This window comes from Lissotriton vulgaris, chromosome 10 (assembly GCF_964263255.1).
Source record: "Lissotriton vulgaris chromosome 10, aLisVul1.2, whole genome shotgun sequence".
Classification (NCBI taxonomy): domain Eukaryota; kingdom Metazoa; phylum Chordata; class Amphibia; order Caudata; family Salamandridae; genus Lissotriton; species Lissotriton vulgaris.
In genome coordinates, this window is record NC_141698.1 from 887,658,294 (window position 1) to 887,678,353 (window position 20,060).

The window sequence follows — 20,060 nt, forward strand, 5'->3', positions numbered from 1 at the left end:
CACAAGGAGATGATAGACAGAGTGCTGAAACTTTTCAGATACTCACCCCCAGTCTCTGTTCGATCTCGGTTGAATGCATCATCGTTCTTTAGCTCACTTTGCCAACCCAGTTCAGACCCAGCCAAATGCAATTCAGTCTTCACCTTGTTCCTTGTGAGAACAGGCCAGCCCGAACTTGCAAGTCAGGTCTTCCCTGGACCGGAAACAAGCATCCAGGGACCGTTTTTAGGGTAACAGTCCTAATTACCCAGGCTAGCTTGAATCTAGTGGCAAAGTGAGCAAGGGACTGGCTCCGATGCATACCCTGCTAACTTAGAGTGAACAAAGCAACCACAAGGAGATGATGGACGGAGTGCTGAAACTATTCAGACACTCACCCCCAGTCACTATTCGTTCTGGGTTAACTGAACGGCGAATCAGTCACAGCCCTGTCCATTTTAAACTTGTGCACACCAATAGGCTGCAAGAAATTTGCTTGATAGTTCCACAACTTTTGCATTTCAAATGGCCTTGGAATTAATAGATCTAAAACTAAGTACTTGGTATTAAATCTGCAGTCTTAAGTTGCAAAAAGTAGATCTATCATGGTAATGAAAGAGACAGCGATCTTACAGGCCTACAAAGCCTCTTTTACTAAACCAGTTTCACCTGCATTATAGATGTACAAAGCGATGGTTGAAACAGCCGCCACATAATGGTGCGGACGTTTGGGAGTATGAGAATATACGTGCCTTTGATCAATAAATCAGGGTTTTTTTAAAGCGCGCTACTCCCCCGTGAGGGTCTCAAGGCGCAGTGGGTGGGGGAGGGAGGGAGGGGGGGGTTGCAGCTCCGGTTTCAGTCGAAGAGCCTGGTCTTGAGGTTCTTCCTGAACAGATGCAGGGTCGGGGAGTGTCTGGTGTTCACTGGGAGCTGGTTCCAGGTCTTGGCTGGGATGTAGGAGAAGGCTCTTCCGCCTGCTCGGCTTCTGCGGATGCAGGGGGTCTCTGCCAGGGTGAGGTCGTCGGAGGTTCCTCTTAGGTACGTGGAAGGAGACTCTCGTTTAGGTATTTGGGACCAATGTTGTGGAGGGATTTGTAGGCATGGGTGAGCAGTTTGAAGGTGACTCTCTTCTTGACGGGGAGCCAGTTTAGGTCTCGTAGGTGTTGGGTCTTGTGTTTGTGTCTTGGTGTCCCGAGGACAAGTCTGGCTGCGGTTTTCTGGATGGTTTGGAGCTTGTGTAGGAGAGTTCTGTTGATTCCGGCGTTGAAGGCGTTGCGGTAGTCCAGCCTGCTGGTGATGAGTGGGTGGGTGACAGTCCTCCTGCATTCGTGGGGAATCCATTTGAAGGTCTTGCGGAGGGTGCGAAGGCAGTTGAAACCATAATAAGAGAGAATTCATTTGTTAAATCTTTGGTCAATTTAACTTCAAGCACTCCTTTGCAGATATTATACTTTGAATTTCGCCTAAAAATAATCGAATAGGTGGCTGTTCTTTCGCATTTGTTATTTTGAGTAAGCTTATGGGCCATCTACAGTTTGCTATATATAGAGATACATCTGGATCCTTGCCGCACCACCTGAAGGTTTGGACTACAAACCTTGGCTTTGAATTCATGTGGTTGGACTCATCCTCTTTACCTGTAGCCTGTAATATTAAACTTAAAAAGCAATTTTGGAATTTTATTGTGGTTCTTAATCAGCTGATGGCCTCAAGGGCAGTCTGTCAGCTCAGTTTCAGAAAGTAAAATCATTACCGGCATGTAAGTAGTATTTAGATGAGATCGATCCCTCCCAGGCTTAAACCCTTTTTATCAAGGTAGGAATTAGGAGTTTTACATGCAAGTGGGATGTGACATCCTTGCCCAGTAAAGCTTGTGTAATAGGCCACAAGGTGGCCACATGAACCATTGCCCACTTGCTATGCTTCTGTTCACCCTTCCCGACAGAGATGGATACTCCTACTATGTTGCTCTTTGAGTTTTAGAAACTTCATGCCGGCCTTAAGAATATTACGCACTGACACCTCGCCTTTAATAGTGTGCTGCTTGAGTACATTTTTATATTGTGCGTGGGTTTGAGTGGAAATGTGTGAGCTTGGCCTTTTAAGTTACTTATTTGTAGCATTCCAATTTTGTTCTGTATTTGATTGTTTTGTACATTTCAACATTCTCTTGTTTACAAGACTTTATGTATGCTGTACATTGTTTCAAGATATTTTATGGTATTTAGCCTTGAATATACAGAACGATAAATGGTAACCTGCACACAGTCTTGTCAACAATAACAAATTCAGAAACCAGGAGGGGTGAAGGAAAAACTGTTTGGTGATGACCTTGCAGGTCTACCAGAAATGCAAGCTGCACATTTCCACTGTCTGGCGAAGCTATTGTCAAGCAGCTGGGACCCAACTCGAATAGATGAGACAGCGGGGCAGGACCCTTGATGGCGGTTTGACTACCGGGACAGGGCTACCCCTATAACTGAGGTCCAGTGTGAGGGGGAACCTCTCCCAAGTTGGGATGGAGTGACGACACATCGCATGAATATAGATAAGGAGCAGCTATCTACCCTTTAATAATAGAGTGTAGGGAAATTCCCGTACCTCTGTTCTACCAGGTGGTCACAGTTTTTGCCCTGAGGAAAGTCCAGCACCCTTTACGGGCACCAGTGGACTGAAACATGTCGGTAGTAGGGTCTTAGGACCATAATATCCCACACGACCCTATTCCTTTAACTTTTTAATATCCCTGCCAGATCCAAGAATAAAGGGAAACCTGGATCTGACAGAGGAGTTTTAAATCTTTAACCCCCTCTGCCCCAAAAATATTCTAAGAGCTCCCTGAGATATGGTTGAGCCCACCCTCACTTTTAGGCGTTAGGGTGTCCTGATGATGAAGCATGACACCACTAGGGTGTCTGAGGGAATATAAAACAAAAGGAGTTGCCTCCTTTCTCACCCGTAGGTGATGCACTATCCTAGCTGCATGTAGGGATATTCCACCAGTATCAACTCAAGCTTTATAGTTTTCCGGGCCCCCGGACTAACTATTAGGGGAGTACTTTTTGTGTAATAGAAGCTATCGTCACCCTTCATCTTGTAACATGCTACAATCTGTGGCATCCAAAATGGATCCTGCTGGCTTCAGTCTCCAAGACTTTCTCGCTCACATGCACGGCGCACACATACTCATTCACACACTCCCCGACTACCATCCACTCATTGTAAAGGTACAAGCCCTCAACATGCTCAAGGGATGTCAGCGCAGGGTTCTGGTCCTCGCGTAACAGCACAATGTATATACAGGAGGGCTTAGTAGGCCACACTCCCCCTAACATAGTGACACACGTCTGCTCACCTGTACGCTGCCACCACTGCTTTATGGGATGCACCCTTGTCAGGGACTGTAGTCTTCTGTCTGGTCTGAGGGCATGTTTGATGCACCCCTACAGGTCACACAACATGTTCAGGTGCTCACATTGTAAGGACAGGCCTGGGCATCTGCACTCACTGTAGGTTAGCTCGACGCCAGGGCCCGAAGGTTAGCAGCCTCATATGAGGTCGGGCCTTCGGGGCAGGAGAACCCAGCCCTGTACTAAGCAGGGGATATTCCCCCTCCAAACGAGCATGCATTGTCATTGGTTAAAAATGTGAATTTAACCTCAGAACTCCTTATAATATATCGTGTTCACTAATGTTCCATGTTCCTACAAGTCTATGTTGCCATGTGTAAGGCTCTTCTAGGATTGCAGCAGGTCAACTAACTTGTTTGTCTTTTAATGTTCAGTTTTATTGTATTTGATGTCATGGAGCCACGTGCCGCACAGTAGCATGCTTTATTAAGGCTTGGGTCGTGGTCCTCGCAACAGAATTTGATTTATGCTATTTCGTTTCTGAATACGAACGAAAATGATGTCTTTGTTAAACTTCCGAAAGCACTCTTGTCTCTGAATCTGAACCACAATACAGATTTGGCACAAGTGTGTCCGCTCTTGAGGTGCAAATTATACTAGCAACAAAGCCGGTTGCCATGGCAGTAATGTCCTTGATGGGGCGTGATGTTTCAGTGCTGCGAAGTGGCGGCTGATGGAGGAGTCGGCGCTGCAGCTTGACACTAACGAGCCTGCTTTGGTTTAGGAAGAAGCATTCGGAGTCGGGGAGAGTTACTCCGAGCACGACATGCAGAATGCGCAGACCCGGCTGGAGCTGATGGAGGACGAACTGACGGGGAAGCAGCAGGAGATTGAGGAGCTAAGCCGGGAGCTGGAGGAAATCCGAGCGGCGTTCGGCAGCGAGGGGCTGCAGCAGGTAAGAACGCGTCCCTTCACTTATTTGGAAAGTTATTCTTTGTTTCGCAGGCTTTTAGTCTGATTTCATGACGTACGTTTGTAACAATTAATAGCCCACAGTACAAGATAATGTCTTCAATAGAACCCGACATTGTTAATCATTGTGACTTTTTCAGGCTTTAAAGTCAATTAAGTCGGGGCTGGGGGCGTCTGGTATGTGCGAGTTGCTTAGCCTTCAGTAGCTCACCATGATTTTCACTCATCAGAAGTAGCTCTCACTACAGAAAAGGTTGGAGACCACCTGACGAGAGCCTGCCCTTTGAAAGGTTGGAGTTTGCGCTGCCCTATTAATGTCCCCCTTGTTAAGAAGATTCACAAGGGTGTGTTCCATAAATAAAGTATTAAACACATTCCCTTGTGGTGTGTTTGAAATGCGCCTGATCCATGGACCCTACGTCAAAATCTTGAAGACGAGCCCCATACAAAACGCAATCTACACAAGGGTGTAGGTTAAAATCTCCCATCAGTAAAAACTTAGTAAACATGGGAGTGCTGTCGAGAAAGTTATTGAGAAACTGCCCCAGTTTGCTTGCAACAGCGTGCCCCGAGCTTAATTAGAATTGTAAATATTAATAGCTAAAACCCTTAGCAGGTTTGAAAAAAATAAGAAGCATCTCCAAAATAAAAGGTGAAAATGTAGCATCCCTCTTCATTTTGCACTTTAAGCTCAATTCAGTAAAGGTAACTCGTCCTCCCTTGGCTCTGCCATGAGGGGAGAGGATGGCGGGTGACGCAAAGATGAGTAACCATCTGAAATAAGGGAACCCCCAGTGCGCCAAGTCTCTTGTAAACATATAATATCAGAGACACTCAGGAGGTCAGTGCACTCCTCATCCACTAGTCTTCCTCTAATCCAAGCAATATTCTAGCTCAAGACCTTAAGGGTGCCCACAGAACATTGTGGGGCAAGGGTCGAGTTATTGTCTACCTTATGCCCCAGTCAATCCTGGGTATCCAGCTCTGATAAAGCCTAAAAGTGGTTGCTCAGAGGTAAGCTGTGGGCCTGTACAGACCAAGATAGACAAGGAACTGCAGTCCCCTGTCCAGCAGAAATCCCTCTCCTTCTGTGCCTCCTCTAAGTGACAAGACTTGTCGTTTTACAAATAACCCAAGGGGAACAAAGATATTCCCGTTTGGACCAACCCCTTGCATTAATCAACCCAAAATATCTCCGGCCCATAAGTGTTGGAAAAGTTGATCCCTATGCATACATAGAACAGAGGTTATTAAGTTAATTTCCTATCCAATCCAATCTCCGAACCATAATCATTTCCTTGGCACAAAATTAACCGATCTTGTTGGAGAGGCAATACAGGACTTTATTTTTGAGTTGCAGGTAACTCTTCGTGACCTCTTTTTTAAGAAGAACAACATTAGGCATAACTAAAACATGGCGGCTGTGTGGGGTTGAACAATAACTTTGCTAGGGTTAGACCCCACAGGGGAGATAGTGGGTTCCAAGCCACCCTTCTCTGTTTGTGGATAAGTTAGTGATTGATAATGTTTGTGAATGCGTGACACAGGGTTGGGAGCATGGTTGGGGTGGGTGGAAGTTAAGCAGAGGGACAGAGGAAAGTAAGTTATTAACAGTAGAAGCAACACAATTGAGTCCCTGACCCCCCAGTTCCCAAATAGGCGGGGTGACTAGGTTGAGCCAAACAGGGGACAGTAGGCACAATCACCTGCTCTACTGAGGATCCTCCGGCATTACTAAGATTGGCCAAAGACGAACGGATTGCCACCACAGCGTCACCCAAATGGCTTGTGACATCTTCCACCTTGCTCATGCGAGTGGTTGGATCCACGAATGCCCTTGAGAGTAGCCCTTCCAATTTCACACGTGGGTGCCTAAGTCAATAGCAGGTAGGATTTCTCTGGGCTCTGTCTGCACGCCTACACAAATGGAGGTGTTTTTCTTCTTAGGGGCACCATCAGTCTCCTGCGCTTGCACCTTCTGGCTGAAAATAAGACTAGACTGGGTAATGTCCCTCTTAGGGTCTTCTAATGTGTTAGCCCTACTCAGTGGTGAAGAAAAAACTACTTGTGCCTCTTCCCACTCACACCTCCAGGTATAGATGAATAACGGGACACCAGCAAGCTCCTCTAAAAGATGGGTGGCACTCGGCAAAGAAAGGGCAGGACTGCCCCTAGATAAGGATAGCCTTCTTTCCGCCAGCTCAGTCTCTTTAGAGACCACCCCACTTCCCATGTAATGAATCCCTTGATGGTAGTTATTTAGCGGGTGGGGGCAACCTGGGGTAAGCTTGAGTTGGACCCAGTTGTTTTCCTTTTCACCATCCCTTGAATCACCTATGCTAGATTAATAAATTAACTGTGGCCACCCACTGGGAAGCTCCCCCAAAATAAACAAATAAATAAATAGAAAGAGAAGATATAACAAAGAGAAGAAAGAAAAACGCCCCCCTTACATCACCTTGCTCCAGTTGAGCCTATATCTGTACAGAATGAGTCCAGACTGTGCATTGCTGCTCTCAATCAGCAAGGCACAGACCCTCGTTTGCACTGCAAGCCCTAAGGAAGAAGTTCACACAGCCAGTCACTGTGATTGGGATAGATCAGTCAATGACAACAAATGTCCCAATCTCCCAAGTATCTTCCAGTTCTTAGGCGAGGAGGCAACCCAGTAAGTCACCCCTTGTGTCAGCTGTTGGCACTTCCTAGCGCAATGGAAGTGGGGGCTTGTGGTCCCTTTGCAGTGGCAGCAGGACTAGTGTTGGCACTTTGTAGCGCTAAGGGGGGCTCCTCCCTCTTGTGTCAGCTGTTGGCACTTCCCAGTGCTATGGAAGTAGGGGCTTGTGGTCGGTCCCCTTACAGTGGCAGCAGGCCCTGCGTCGTGGGAGTAGCGTTGGTGCTCTGTAGCACTATGGGGGCTCCTCCCCCTTTTGTCAGCTGTTGACGCTTCACTGCCCAATGGAAGTAGGAACTTGTGGTCCCCCTATAGCTGCAGCAGAACCATGGGCGTAGGAACTGTGGGGGATGCGGGGGACATATCCCCCCCAGATTTTGGAGTGGGGGGGACACAGGGGACAAGGGTCGGGGGGATGAGGGGTCAAACACATTTCCCATCTACCTCCTGAGAGGGAGATTGGCAGGCCATTAGCGCGCGAAAAAAAGTGCGAGAGGTGCTGCGAGACCTAATGGCCCTGTACTTGACCTGGCGCCAACGATCCGATAGTCACAGCATAAGGTGACGTCAGAGGCCACTCGCCCTCCTGCCTCTGCCCTTTTACACCCCTGAGGCTCTGGGAAGTAGTTAGTTCTCACCTCAGCTGCCTAGAGCCAGTGCTATGGTTGACCTCGTCCTCGGACTCCTCTCCCCCCTCCCCCTGTCTGGTGCCGGCTTGAAGACGGAGGGCTGCAGGCAGCAGCACGCACGCTCCCACCAAGTGTGAGGTCCCTCCTCCCGCCTGTGACTACCTATCCCATTGAAGGGACTGACGTAGGGGCAAGGGCAAGGGGCGCCTGGTGACATTTGAAAGTGGTGGGGGTGAGTGCACTATGGCGAGCAAGCTCAGCAAGCGAGCCTTACTTGCCCTGCTAATGGCTGAAGGGAATAACAAAATGTGCAGATGACATTACCATGCAAAAAGAGCTGCTCCTTTCCCCCACGGGCTGCTTCATGCTGGATAGAGTCAAAACACAATTCTCTTCATGTAATAACTAGAGTGCAATCATTTGGTAGGATGCACAGAAATGCTTTTCAGTGCGCATTCACGAGGCCTGCCTTTACATATAGAGCAGGCGAAACAGAGATTTGGCAGGGAAAGCGCAGGATTGATTTATGGCCCTCTCTTCGAAGTACCACAATCCTGATCCCTCACCAGCAGGCTGGTCCTTTCTTTCACCTCCTCGGGGCCCAGTTGTGTTCTCTTTACACCTCCTTGTGATTTCTCTCTCTGAACGCGGCTACCCCAAACTCCTTTCAATCCTCTTGAATTCTGTCTCCAAACTCTGCTTTTGTCTACAAAGATCCTTCTCTTGGTCCTCTACATCTCTCTATTCAGCTCTGCCTCGCTTCTCTCGGGCCCTTCTGTAGCTCAAGAGTGCCTATCCGTCTGCACACATCTGTGCCCAGCCTACGGGTCCAAAGCTGTGACCTTGGATTTCACGAAGGGTCAATGATTGTAAATATCCTTTCAATAATTTTGCTAACAGCAGAAAAGGGGCAAGTGCTCTGTTTGCATCAGATTCAGAGCCAGATCCAAATAGGCCTCACGAAAACCTGTGCCATCTGCCAAATTTCAGGGCAGCCATGACAGCCCTTTAATTAGTTAACACAAAGTTGTGATAATCGTAAAATGTAATCATCCCTGGCCAATAATTTATTCCACACATTACAAGCACCTCTCCAACACATGTTTAGGAAGGGATGGGGGTGGGTGGGATGAGGGGTAGCAGGGAAGGGTGGGGATTGGGGAATTACCAGTTATCACTAGAAATAATGACAACCATAATAAAGGAAGGTAATTCCAGACATTGCAGTACCGTCCGCGTGCCACCTCTCATTGGGGCACTGAGGCTGGTGCAGGCTTTGTGGTCACATGCCTGGGTTGGTGAAATATTGTAGGCGCGCAGCGGCCGCTTCAACTCTCTCCTCCGGTTCAGCAGCACCATTATTTTCACAATAATCACTCCGAGCCCGTTTAAGTATTCCTGCTTTCAAAATATTCAGTGCAGACAATACCTTCAGAGTTCAGGATATCTTTAGCCTTGTTAAATCAGACATTGGGATGCAGTTTAGAAAAATATGCAGTCACGGCCGGCATTACGGGCGCAGGCGGGTGGGGGGAGAGGTGGAAATGGGGTCTTTGCGGGTGTGTGGGGGGCTCCAGTGAGCTGTCCAGCAATGACATTACACAACATAACACAATGATGCAATGCAACCAGTGCGCTGCTGAAAGGAGGAGCTGTGTCGGCTTAGATGGTCTCATAATGTCACAATCTCAGTGCTGTTTAACTGGGCGCGCACCTATGTATTATGGGCTTAAAATAAACGACAAAAGACTTACTGCTGCCATCTAAGTTATATATGTGCAAATCACTGCTGACTCAGCATTTCATCCTTCTAAAGTCGCTATACTGAACACCAGGCGCTGGATGTTGTGCAATAAAATTCGATTAATAGTTTCTGGTGCCATTTACATATATTTTGGTCTATTGATTTAAGAGATTAATAGACTCTATCCACACACTGACATGCACAAGCATAACCTCTCCCCCCCTCCCTCCAATCTCATAGGTTACAACATTACAGTTGCATCGAGGCCAGGTGGAGGGGTGTAAATATCACCGGAACCCCAAGGCCGCTTTATTGGAGAATAACACAAGTTATCCAGTAGGCGGCTTTCTATTATTTGTTTGAAGCAAGTTGCACTCAATAAATGTTTCCCCAGAAGAAAAGCGTTTTTTTTTTAAAATAATGCAACATACATAAAGAGATGATGGACTCAGTTGACCTGCATAGAATAGCGAAAGAATTTGTCCTCTGCAATGAACGGCGCAAGAAATTATTTGGCTTTTCAAAATAAAGTTCATAATTTTAAAACAGATTCCTGCAGCAAGAAAAACAATTTCTAATTTGTCCGATTGCATTTTGAGATGTAGCAATATCGCTAAGAGCGTTTAGTTTATTATTCCTTTTTTTGTCCCGCCTTTGTTTTCTTGCTGCATGAAGATGCAAGAATCATATACATATTTTTTCCCATTTGGTTTTTATTGTGAATGTGAATAAAAATAAAGCATACTTGCAGACTGTGACTACTTGCCTGCCTTTCTCAATATTTCTCTTCATAACTATGCGATTGTATACGTTTAACGCGCGTACGGTTTCGCACAATGGGCAATTTGTATAGGGTCACTGGGAAGTCCACAAGGTTGTCCCTGTCCCCCCCAGAAATTTAGTGTCTCCTACGCCCATGAGCAGAACCCTCATTGGGGGAGTAGTGTTGGTGCTTTGTAGCGCTAAGGAGGGCTTCTCCCTCTTGTTTCAGCTGTTGGTGCTTCCCAGTCCAATGGAAGTAAGACTTGTGGTCCCCGTACAACGGCAGCAGGAGTTATTTTTACATATTTGTTGCACAATTTCCAAGCCAAATGTTCCCTTGGCTCAGCTCGTGCCTGGGCTCTTAGAGCCAAGATGGGCTCTTGGATGTCAAGACAGACCATTAACTCTGCTGTCCATGCACTGTGTAGAACAGTTACTTGGGTTCCACCTCTCTCCATTTCTCACTCAGGGAGCAAAAACTTTTTCCAGATTCTGGCCGGTATCCACGAGTCTCAGAATGATAGCTTTTTCTGCTTCTGTTTTCAGTGAGTAAGAATCGTACATAAACGACACCAGGAAGTTGTTTAAAGTTACCAGTGCATTTTTGTTTAGCATAAAATAAAAATAACCCTCGAATCATTTCTTTTCCTAGTTCCAGCACGCTTTCCTAAGTAAGCAATGTTCTTTCACTAACTCCCATCGTCTTCCCTCTGCATGTAAAGCCGAAGGCAGTGATTACTGTGACTGTCTTGTCTTTAGAATCCTCCAAGCAGCATGGGCATACCTGCTTGTTTGGCCCCTGAAGGCATCCGGGCCAAAGAGCGCACTCTGCATTTACAAAAGTGAGCATGTGCACTGCTCTGCCATTCAGTGTGCGCGCAACGAGGCCTGTGCCTTGCTCCGTAGGTGCTTCAGTAGCATTCCCTGTGTATGGGGGGGGTGAGGCGGGGGGCTTCCGGCATACTCCTCACTTGAGTCCCTGTGCCTTCAAGGCAAGGCCATATATGGTTCAAGTATTTCAAAATCAGTGAACAGGAAAGCACAAATAAAGACGTTTTTTTTCTAATTCTAAAGAGTGATGGAAACATAGATTTTAATAGGGTCAAAATAAATCAAGACACTTTTCTTATTGATGCGCAAATGGTAAATATTCAATGACCCCCAATTTACACACACTATTGTTTGTGCACTAGATAGTGGCATCGGAAAAACTGTATGCCTGTGCAAATTTGGTGATCATTACAATGGAAAAATGTGCTGTCTGTAAACGACTGTGGCTACCACACCACTTGGATTAAGATTGCTCATGTTTGCGCTCTCCGTAGTTGTTTTTTTGTCCACATCCCTGGAATGATAATCGCTACATTGGACACCAAGCAAAGGCAAATACTGTCTTTCAATTTACTGTTTTTTAACTTGTGGGTTGGGTTACTTAAATTTAGACACATGGCAATGTTTCCTTCTAGCACTAAATGTTTACAGGCAGTTACAAAGAGGCTTAAGCATAGAAGCCAATTGCTCTGGGTATTGGCTTTGGAGAATAGATTTAATTCTCTGGCTACCACTGTTGACATCGATGTGCAAGTTTTGTGTATTAAAATTAGTACAAAATGAGACTTAAGTGGTATTCCTGATAATTAATTATCTCAGCTCACTCAGTTATTATTAAATTGGCCGGAATAAAAGGCTACTATTTCCTTAAGGGATGGAGTCCTATCCTCCATAGAATTAGATATTATTATGGTCTTTCTGTGAACCTCTCTGTTTCAGCATGTGTAGCTCGAGGTCTGATGTGTTTATCTTAAAGACTGCTTACCCCTTCCATCACCTCAGTTGTGTCATTAGTGAACTCTGAGCTCCGTATTTCAACAGCGTGAACGGTCTGTAATGCGGAATTGGGTATATCGATATCCACTTATTCGTGAACCCCAAATAGTCCTTTCTTATTTTTTAGAACGACTGAGCAAAAGCTACATAATCTAGTCTTAACAAGTACTGCTATTTCACCACCATAAAATTTCACTCAAAAGTTTTGTTTGCGATTAATATTAGAACTACACACGCAAGAAACCCTGTATGCAAAGTTTTGATAACCTCATATTCAGTTTTCAGTAGAGGAGCATAAGCTATGTATGTATTCCATGCACAACCTCTTTGTGTAGTACCGCGTTCCCAGAAGTTAAGCATTGAGTGGAGCTGAAAGTATGAAAATATTCCTTTTACGTAGGAACTCACTCTAATCCATAGGTGCTTTTCTACTGTCGGCTCCCATTCCGTTATCTTTGTCTTGTGCACAGTCCATTAGGAGTACTGCTTTACATGTGTTTGTATTTGAAATCAATGGGTAGTAAATCCAGCTCAAACCAAAACGCAGGAGATATGCAAATGAGCCCCCTAAACTCACAAGTTTTCAAACTAAGTCTCAATTTCGGGTTTCGGCATGGCATTTTTATCTTACAGATTTGTAACATAGAGAAAATTTTGTGGGACTGTTACTACACCAGATTCACACTTACTGAAGAAAGCAGCTGCTACTGTTCTATTCCATTTCTTTTTGCAAATCTTCTTGGTCTAAAAGTAATTTGCTATTGTGATTTCTCCTGCATCTTCTCTAGCATGAATTTATATCCACATCCCATTGTTTTGAGTGAACAAATGCGGTTCAAATTCAGCCTTTTTCCTAGGTATCATCAATAATATAGACAAATAGGAAAATAACATTACTTTTCACTCTTGATGTTCTCTATAGGAGCAAAGAAATTTAGAAGCCTTGAATCCAAAGGATTATTTTTGAGTCCCACTTATAGGAAAGGAATATTTCACTATGAATTTATGGCAATGACCCCTTCTTTAAATGTAATGTCTGACCTAATTGAATATGGACGTTAATTGATGGTTCAAGAGGTGTTGCTCATCTTACAGTTTGATGGTTAAGATAATTCAGATAGTTGCTTGACTGCCTAAAAAGTATTTAAATGCAAAGTGTCTTCAAGTTATGGGTGTTGTGAATGGCATTGTATTGTAATTGAGAAAATATAGCGCTTCATTCACCTGACCAGCTGTTGAAGCTCATGCTGACAGTTAGCATGCTGCTCTGTGGAAGTGCTATAGATGAAGTGTATATATCTGTGTCACATGGTCAACTTGGGTTTGGGTATGATATTATGAATCAGACCAGTGTTGTGCTCTTATTGTGTTTCTTGTTTGTGCTATAGTCTGTGGAATGAAAAATATAGCTGGATAGCATGCTTAAGCATTCATGGTATGTTGAAGTATGGATGGATAGGAAGTTGGACTGTTCATTGTGGCTTACGTGGGAAGTGTTTTGGTTTCATGTATATGGCAATAGATTATTCAATTCATGTTGCTCCAGTGGTGTAGCTGCACCTATGCATAGATGTAGGATGGAGTAGCTTTGTAACCTCTAGGGACCTATCAAATACCAACCAGATACCAAATACCAAGTAGATACCAAATTCAGTTTTGAATGTAGATACCTGCCACCCGTGGCAATGTTTGTGACCTGCAGTTATGCCCATAAATAGTGATGCCTAAGGAGTTACCTCAAGTGATGTGTTCTACCTTTCGAGGTGCAGTTTGCACAAGCCTTAGAATATGCTGTATAATCCAACCAAGATTGGTAGAGCAGAAACCTATAAGAATGGGGAATTTGCAATAAGCCACATTGCATGCTCTGAGGACTCCCTTACTAGCAGAAGGAGCAACGTATGAAAATGCACATTATAAAAACAACCATAGTGTATGCTCTGATGGTTGTCTCATGATGTGAGCAAGATCAATTATTGTAGGCTAGGTATAGTAAATCTTTTGTTGAATCTACCATGTATTGCAGCGTTTATTTACATTATATAACCAGTCATGGTATTTTAGTTATTTACGGTTTATGTAAAGTGCTGCATTCGATAAAGGTTGCCTCAGCACCGTTTTGGTCCATGCACAAGATTAGAGGTGGGTCTACGTATTTAAGATAACATTGATAGGCGGATGGGAAAGTCTTAGAAGGGAAAAGTTAGAAGGTGACCTTATAAGGTGGCATGGCTGGTTTTAGGCATTCTGCCAATATGGGTCAGAGCAAGTGGAGGCGGCAGAAAAGGTTAATCATATAATTGTTTGAATTGCTACGTTTTTTGCAGTTTTCTGAATCATATGAAGTCAGATTCAAGTATTGGAGGCTTTGGGAGGCAGTTTCGCTGGGATCATCTGAGCATGTGAAGAATCGTGTCTCCATGCTTCTTGTATTGGTGCAGTCTAATTCATAGTGAGTTGCAGTTGAGAGATCTTGGGCTTTGTGGGTGAAACATAGGAATTTGAAGTCATCTCTTTCCTTAATTAGGAACCAATTTCGGGACCATAGTGTGGATGAGATGTGGTTGTAGCGATTCCTATTGGATAAGAACTAAGGAAATGATTTGCATATGGCTAGCTCTAATCTGAGATGGCATGATGAAGGAAAAGAACAAAGTGTTAGAATGCTATCCTGAGCCAGTGGTTATATGTATGGCAAGCATTCCTCCCTTCAACCTTTTGTGTGTTTGATGTAACACCCTCAGTAGCCAAGGATGCCCATTCGTGGGTCCCTTGGTCACTGTGCTACTGCAACCAACCTGCACCCAACTGACAAGCCCCAATCAGGGCGAAACCGATCTTAGGTTGCTTGTGTTCCAGTTTGGAGAAGACCTGGCTGGCAACTCAGGCTGGGCCTTTCCTATTGGAGAATGGCCAAGGCTGATTTGCATATGGGTAGATCTAATTTGAGGTATTATGGTGGGCAGAAGAACAATGGTTTGGAATGCTACACCGAACAATTGCAAGTGGTTTGTCTTATTGCAAGCCACACATCACCTAGTGCATGTTTGATGTAATGCTCTAAGTGGCCAAGGGTATTCCTAGACGTGGGTCCCTTGCTCACTTTGCCACTGGAACCAAGATGCACCCAACCCACGAGTTCTAATCTAGTGAAACAGGACTTGGGATTTTTGTGTTCGGAGAGGATCTGGTTTGGCAGTATGAGCTGGACTGTTTTGCAGCGTGAATCTTTCTGGATTCACTATGCTGTGCATATTCCGCAATCTGGTGGTTGGGTCCGGAATCGTAGTCTTTTTTTTTTTTTTTGGTAGCCCAGGTGGGCGTCGACGTCCCACCTTCTGGTGTACCTTCGGTGACGTCGGCATGCTTCCGGCGGAAGCTACCACCCTTGGGCGCCATCTTCAGATTCTTTTTTCCGCTGTTGGGTCTGGATCGTCGCGTGAAGCTCCAGAAGTTTTGGAGGAAAAAAGGAGAAAATACAACTACTATTCGACGGTAAAGACCGGAAAAGTTGAGTAGGAGAAGACCATCAGAGAGGAGACGACGAAGAAAGAGAGGAAATTCGAGATCTTCGACGTCCTTGGAGGAATGCGCATACAGGGGGCCCCCTGAGCGCAGGGATGTACAAGACTCCATTTAAATTCTGCAAAAACTGCCACCACAAGTTCGCGCAGAAGGACCAACACCCGGTCTGCAACCTCTGCCTGCCTGTCGACCACGAGAGCAGAGACTGCAACGCCTGCTCCGTCTTTAAGCCGAAGACACTCCGAGTTCGAGAGAAGCAGAGGATAGCTCATCGCACGATGCAGGGCAAGGGCCAGGCCCCGACGCTTTACGAACTGGGCCTCTCCACCGACGACGAGGACAACATCTCCGAAGGTCCAGATGACTTCACCTTCGCAGAGACCGATAAGATAAGAAAACGCCTGATAAGGTAGGAGAGTCTACGACCCCGAAAACTCCCTCAGGGCCTCGGAAGCCAGAGGCGGACCCTCGAAAGGCAGAGTCCAAAGCCTCGAAAGGAGTACCGGTGCCGAAAAGTTCGACGGCCGAAGCTGCATCCTCTGAAAAAGAGCCCAGCGGATCCTTCGACAAGGACTCCCGGAGGCAGAAGACCGGCGAAAAGCAAAGGTCGTCGAAGCAAGCCCCCGAAAAAGGGTCTTCGACTTCGAAGGAAAAGGAGCTGAAGAAAGCTTCGACGTCGCCGCCGCCGCCGAAGAGAGCGGCCCAAACGCTCGACGACGACCAGGCCGCAGAGATGCTGAGAAAGAAAAGAAGGCTCGAGGCCGAAATGGAGAACATCCTCCAGAGGAAGAAAGACTTCGACGATAAAATTAGAAGTTACAAGATCCCCTCGAGGCCGGCAACGTCCGTCGCGGAGGTGGTACAACAGGAGGAGTTCGACGTCGAAGAACCGCCGAAAACTCCGGAGTTCTCGGAGCACGAAGAGTAAGAGGACCTCTATTATAATGAAGAGGATTATGGGGACCAGCAGTCAAGCTACGGCTCGGGTTCCTCGACGGCCCAAGACCAGGAATGGCAGGACATCAAGGCCGAAAACCCAGAGGAGGCGGTGGAGACATATCCGTCGAGGCCTTCGCCACCGGATGACATCGGGGCATACAACGAGGTCGTCAGGAAGGCAGCAGCAGCTTATGGGGTGAAGCTAGAGGAGGAAAATCCAAAAGCAGATTTCCTGCTAGAAACATTGCTCCCCACACAGACAAGAAGCCAATTCCTTCCCATGCAGAAAAGCATCACAGACCAGGGGAAGGAAGCCTTCAAGGACCCGGCTACATGCAGATCAGTAACGCCGAGGACAGAAAAGAAATACAAATTCTCCTCACAGGACCCGGCTTATATCAAGGGGTCCGTCACAGCAGATTCTATTATCGCTGCGACGGCCAGAAGAAGGGCCAACGTCCCAACAACATCTGGCACTCCACCTGACAATGAAAGCAGGAGGATGGACCTAACTGGGAGGAAAATAGAGAGAAACGCTGCAAAGCACTGGCGGATGGCGAACTCAAACGCCCTCCTAAACAGACATCAATACCAACATTGGGATGAGATGGGGCAATTGCTCAAACACCTCCCGGAACAATACCGTGAGAGGGCATCACACCTTGTGGAAGAAGGGAAAAGCATTGCAAACTCATGCCTGAAGACAGCCTTGGATGGGGCTGAAACATCCAGCAGATTGATGGCTAAAGGCATCACAGAGAGAAGGCAAGCCTGGCTCAGGATCTCAGGTTTCAAAACTGAGGTGCAGAACAACATCCTGAACACACCCTTCAATAGTGAAACACTGTTCGGAACCCCAGTTGATGAGAAGCTCACACAACTGAAGAAGGACAACGAGACAGCAAGGTCCATGGGGGCCCTGCAATTCAGGGGGATGAGAAGGGGCACTCCTACGCGAAGGCCAAACGGCAGAGGTGGAAACCAGCGAGGAGATTCTCACCAGGCGTTCCACCAAGGACAACAGAGTGACAACCAAGGTCACCAGGGCCAACAGAGACAAAACTGGAACTACCAGAACAGGGGCCAGTCCTTTCGTTCAAGAGGAAACGGCTGATGACAAAGAAGAAGAGGCGGTGAACAACCCCCCTCTAAGTGACTGTTCACGAGAAAAGGTGCTCACCCACCCGAACACTCCGGGGGATGAGCACGGAGAAACATAGAGGAGAGGGATACACGGACAGGACACAAAAGATCATATAACTCCAGTAGGAGGCAGGCTAAGATTTTTTCTCCAGGAGTGGAGAAAAATCACCACAGACAAGTGGATACTGAACATCATGCAGTTCGGATACTGCATAGAGTTGCTAAAGAATCCACCAAACAGAAAGCCAAAGAGAAGAGAGCACTCGGGAACAGAGCTACAACTGCTCCAAAAGGAAGCTCAAGAACTACTCCTCATAGAGGCCATCGAAACAGTCCCATTCAAAGAACGGAACAAAGGAGTGTACTCAAACTACTTCCTGTTACCGAAAGTGGACGAAAGCCTAAGACCCATCCTGGACTTACGGTTCCTAAACAAATACGTAAAGACCCAAAAATTCAAGATGACGTCCCTGCAAGAAGTCATCCCACAGATAAAGGCCGGGGACTTCTTGTCCACCATAGACCTCAAGGACGCGTACCTGCACATCCCCATGAACAGGCAGCACAAGCACATGCTAAGGTTCGCAGTGAACAACGATCACTACCAGTTTACAACCCTGGCCTTCGGTCTAAAATCCGCACCAAGGGTGTTCACCAAATGCCTCGCGGCAGTAGCCGCGCATCTGCGAAGGGAGGGGATACACGTGTACCCCAACCTAGACGACTGGCTCGTAAAGGCAAGCTCGTACAGGACATGCGAAGATCACGCACAGCAAGTCACGAGAACGCTAACAGGCCTGGGTTTCTCCATACACTGGGGAAAATGCTCAATGGAACCGGAGCAGGTGAAGATCTTCTTGGGTGCTCAAATCGACACCGTCCAATGCAGGGTGTCACCCAGCGAAAAGAGAACACTCAGCCTACTGAGGGAGAAACGTCACTACCTGAGCTCTGACAGTGAGGATAGTGAGCAAGATCTTAGGGATGATGGCGTTGTGCATACACCTGGTCCCCAATGTACGCCTACAGATGAGACCGCTCCAAGAGTGGCTACAACAGCAATGGTCACAAGCTACAGGAAGTTGGGAGGATCTAGTGGTTGTAACGCACAGGGTGCAGGAAGAAATAAGGTGGTGGACCAAGGAACGGATAACAGTAGGGAAACCTCAAACACCACCGGACCCAACAGTGACCATTACCACAGACGCATCCCAGAAGGGGTGGGGTGCACACATGAACAAGCTCAGAGTGAGAGGCCTGTGGAGCCCTACAGATGCTGTCAGACACATCAATTACCTAGAGTTGAAAACAGTGTTGCTAGCACTCAAGGCCTTCCAGAGATACCTGTACAGCCAGAAGGTGCTGATACAAACAGACAACACCACAACGATGTTTTACATAAACAAACAAGGGGGAACTCAATCATTTCCCCTGTCAAACTTGGCACAGGAAATCTGGAGATGGGCAATACCACTCAAAATAGACCTGCTAGCCATACACCTGCCAGGGAAGGACAATGTAGAAGTGGACTGGCTTAGCAGGCAGACTTCAGCATCCCACGAGTGGGAACTCAATATACAGGAGACAGAGAAACTATTCAGGAGGTGGGGCACTCCGACAATAGACCTATTTGCAACACGCCGGAATGCAAAATGCCAATACTTTGCATCCAGGCAACAAGAAGCACAATCACAGGGGAATGCCCTATGGATAAGCTGGTCAAAGACATTTGCCTACCCTTTTCCCCCGATACCGCTGATCCCCAGGGTTCTGAACAAATGCAGGACAAGCAACATGACTCTGATCCTGGTGGCACCACAATGGGCCAGACAGACCTGGTACTCTCAGATAATGGAGGCCAGGCAGGGGCCTTCCCACAAGTTCTCAAAAAGAAAAGACCTACTGTCCATGGAAAACGGAGAAGTGCTACACCCAGAGCCGGAGAGCCTCAACCTCTCAGCCTGGCTCCTGAGGACTTAGAGTTCGCACATCTAAAACTACCAGAGAGCACCCTGAGAGTGCTGCGAGAGGCAAGAAGGCCCAGCACACGCAAATGCTATGGGGCAAAATGGCAAAGATTCACTCATTGGTGTCGCAAGAAAAAACTACACAGAAAAATGACAAGGGAATCTACGGTGCTGAGGTACCTCACGCACCTAATAAAGTCTAAACTAAGCTCATCTTCGCTAAGGGTACACCTGGCAGCGATTGTGGCATACACAAGAGGAGAAACAGGGAGAAGCTTCTTCACATCTCAGGTCGTGAAAAGATTCTTGGAAGGGGCTAAAAGAATAGCGCCACCAAAAAGAATGCCACCACCGGCTTGGAACCTGAATGTAGTACTGACAGAACTCATGAAAGCACCTTTCGAACCGCTCCACAAAGCATCACTGCAAATGCTGACTATGAAAACTGCCTTTCTGGTAGCAATCACATCGCTACGGAGAGTGAGCGTACTGCAGGCTCTAACACTACAGGAACTCTACATTCAGATACACAGTGACAGGGTCATAATG

The 20,060-nt window shown here is 46.6% G+C and overlaps 1 protein-coding gene across 3 annotated transcripts in view; it reads left to right on the top strand.

Moving 5' to 3' along the window:
* The window catches only part of AKAP9 (A-kinase anchoring protein 9), a 1,796,561-nt gene that overhangs the window by 489,548 nt on the left and 1,286,953 nt on the right, over positions 1–20,060 (top strand). For all 3 annotated transcript variants that reach the window (XM_086941844.1, XM_086941845.1, XM_086941846.1), the window contains one exon: positions 4,117–4,287. In XM_086941844.1, coding sequence (XP_086797970.1) covers positions 4,117–4,287 — 171 coding nt within the window. The remainder of the gene's footprint in view (positions 1–4,116; positions 4,288–20,060) is intronic.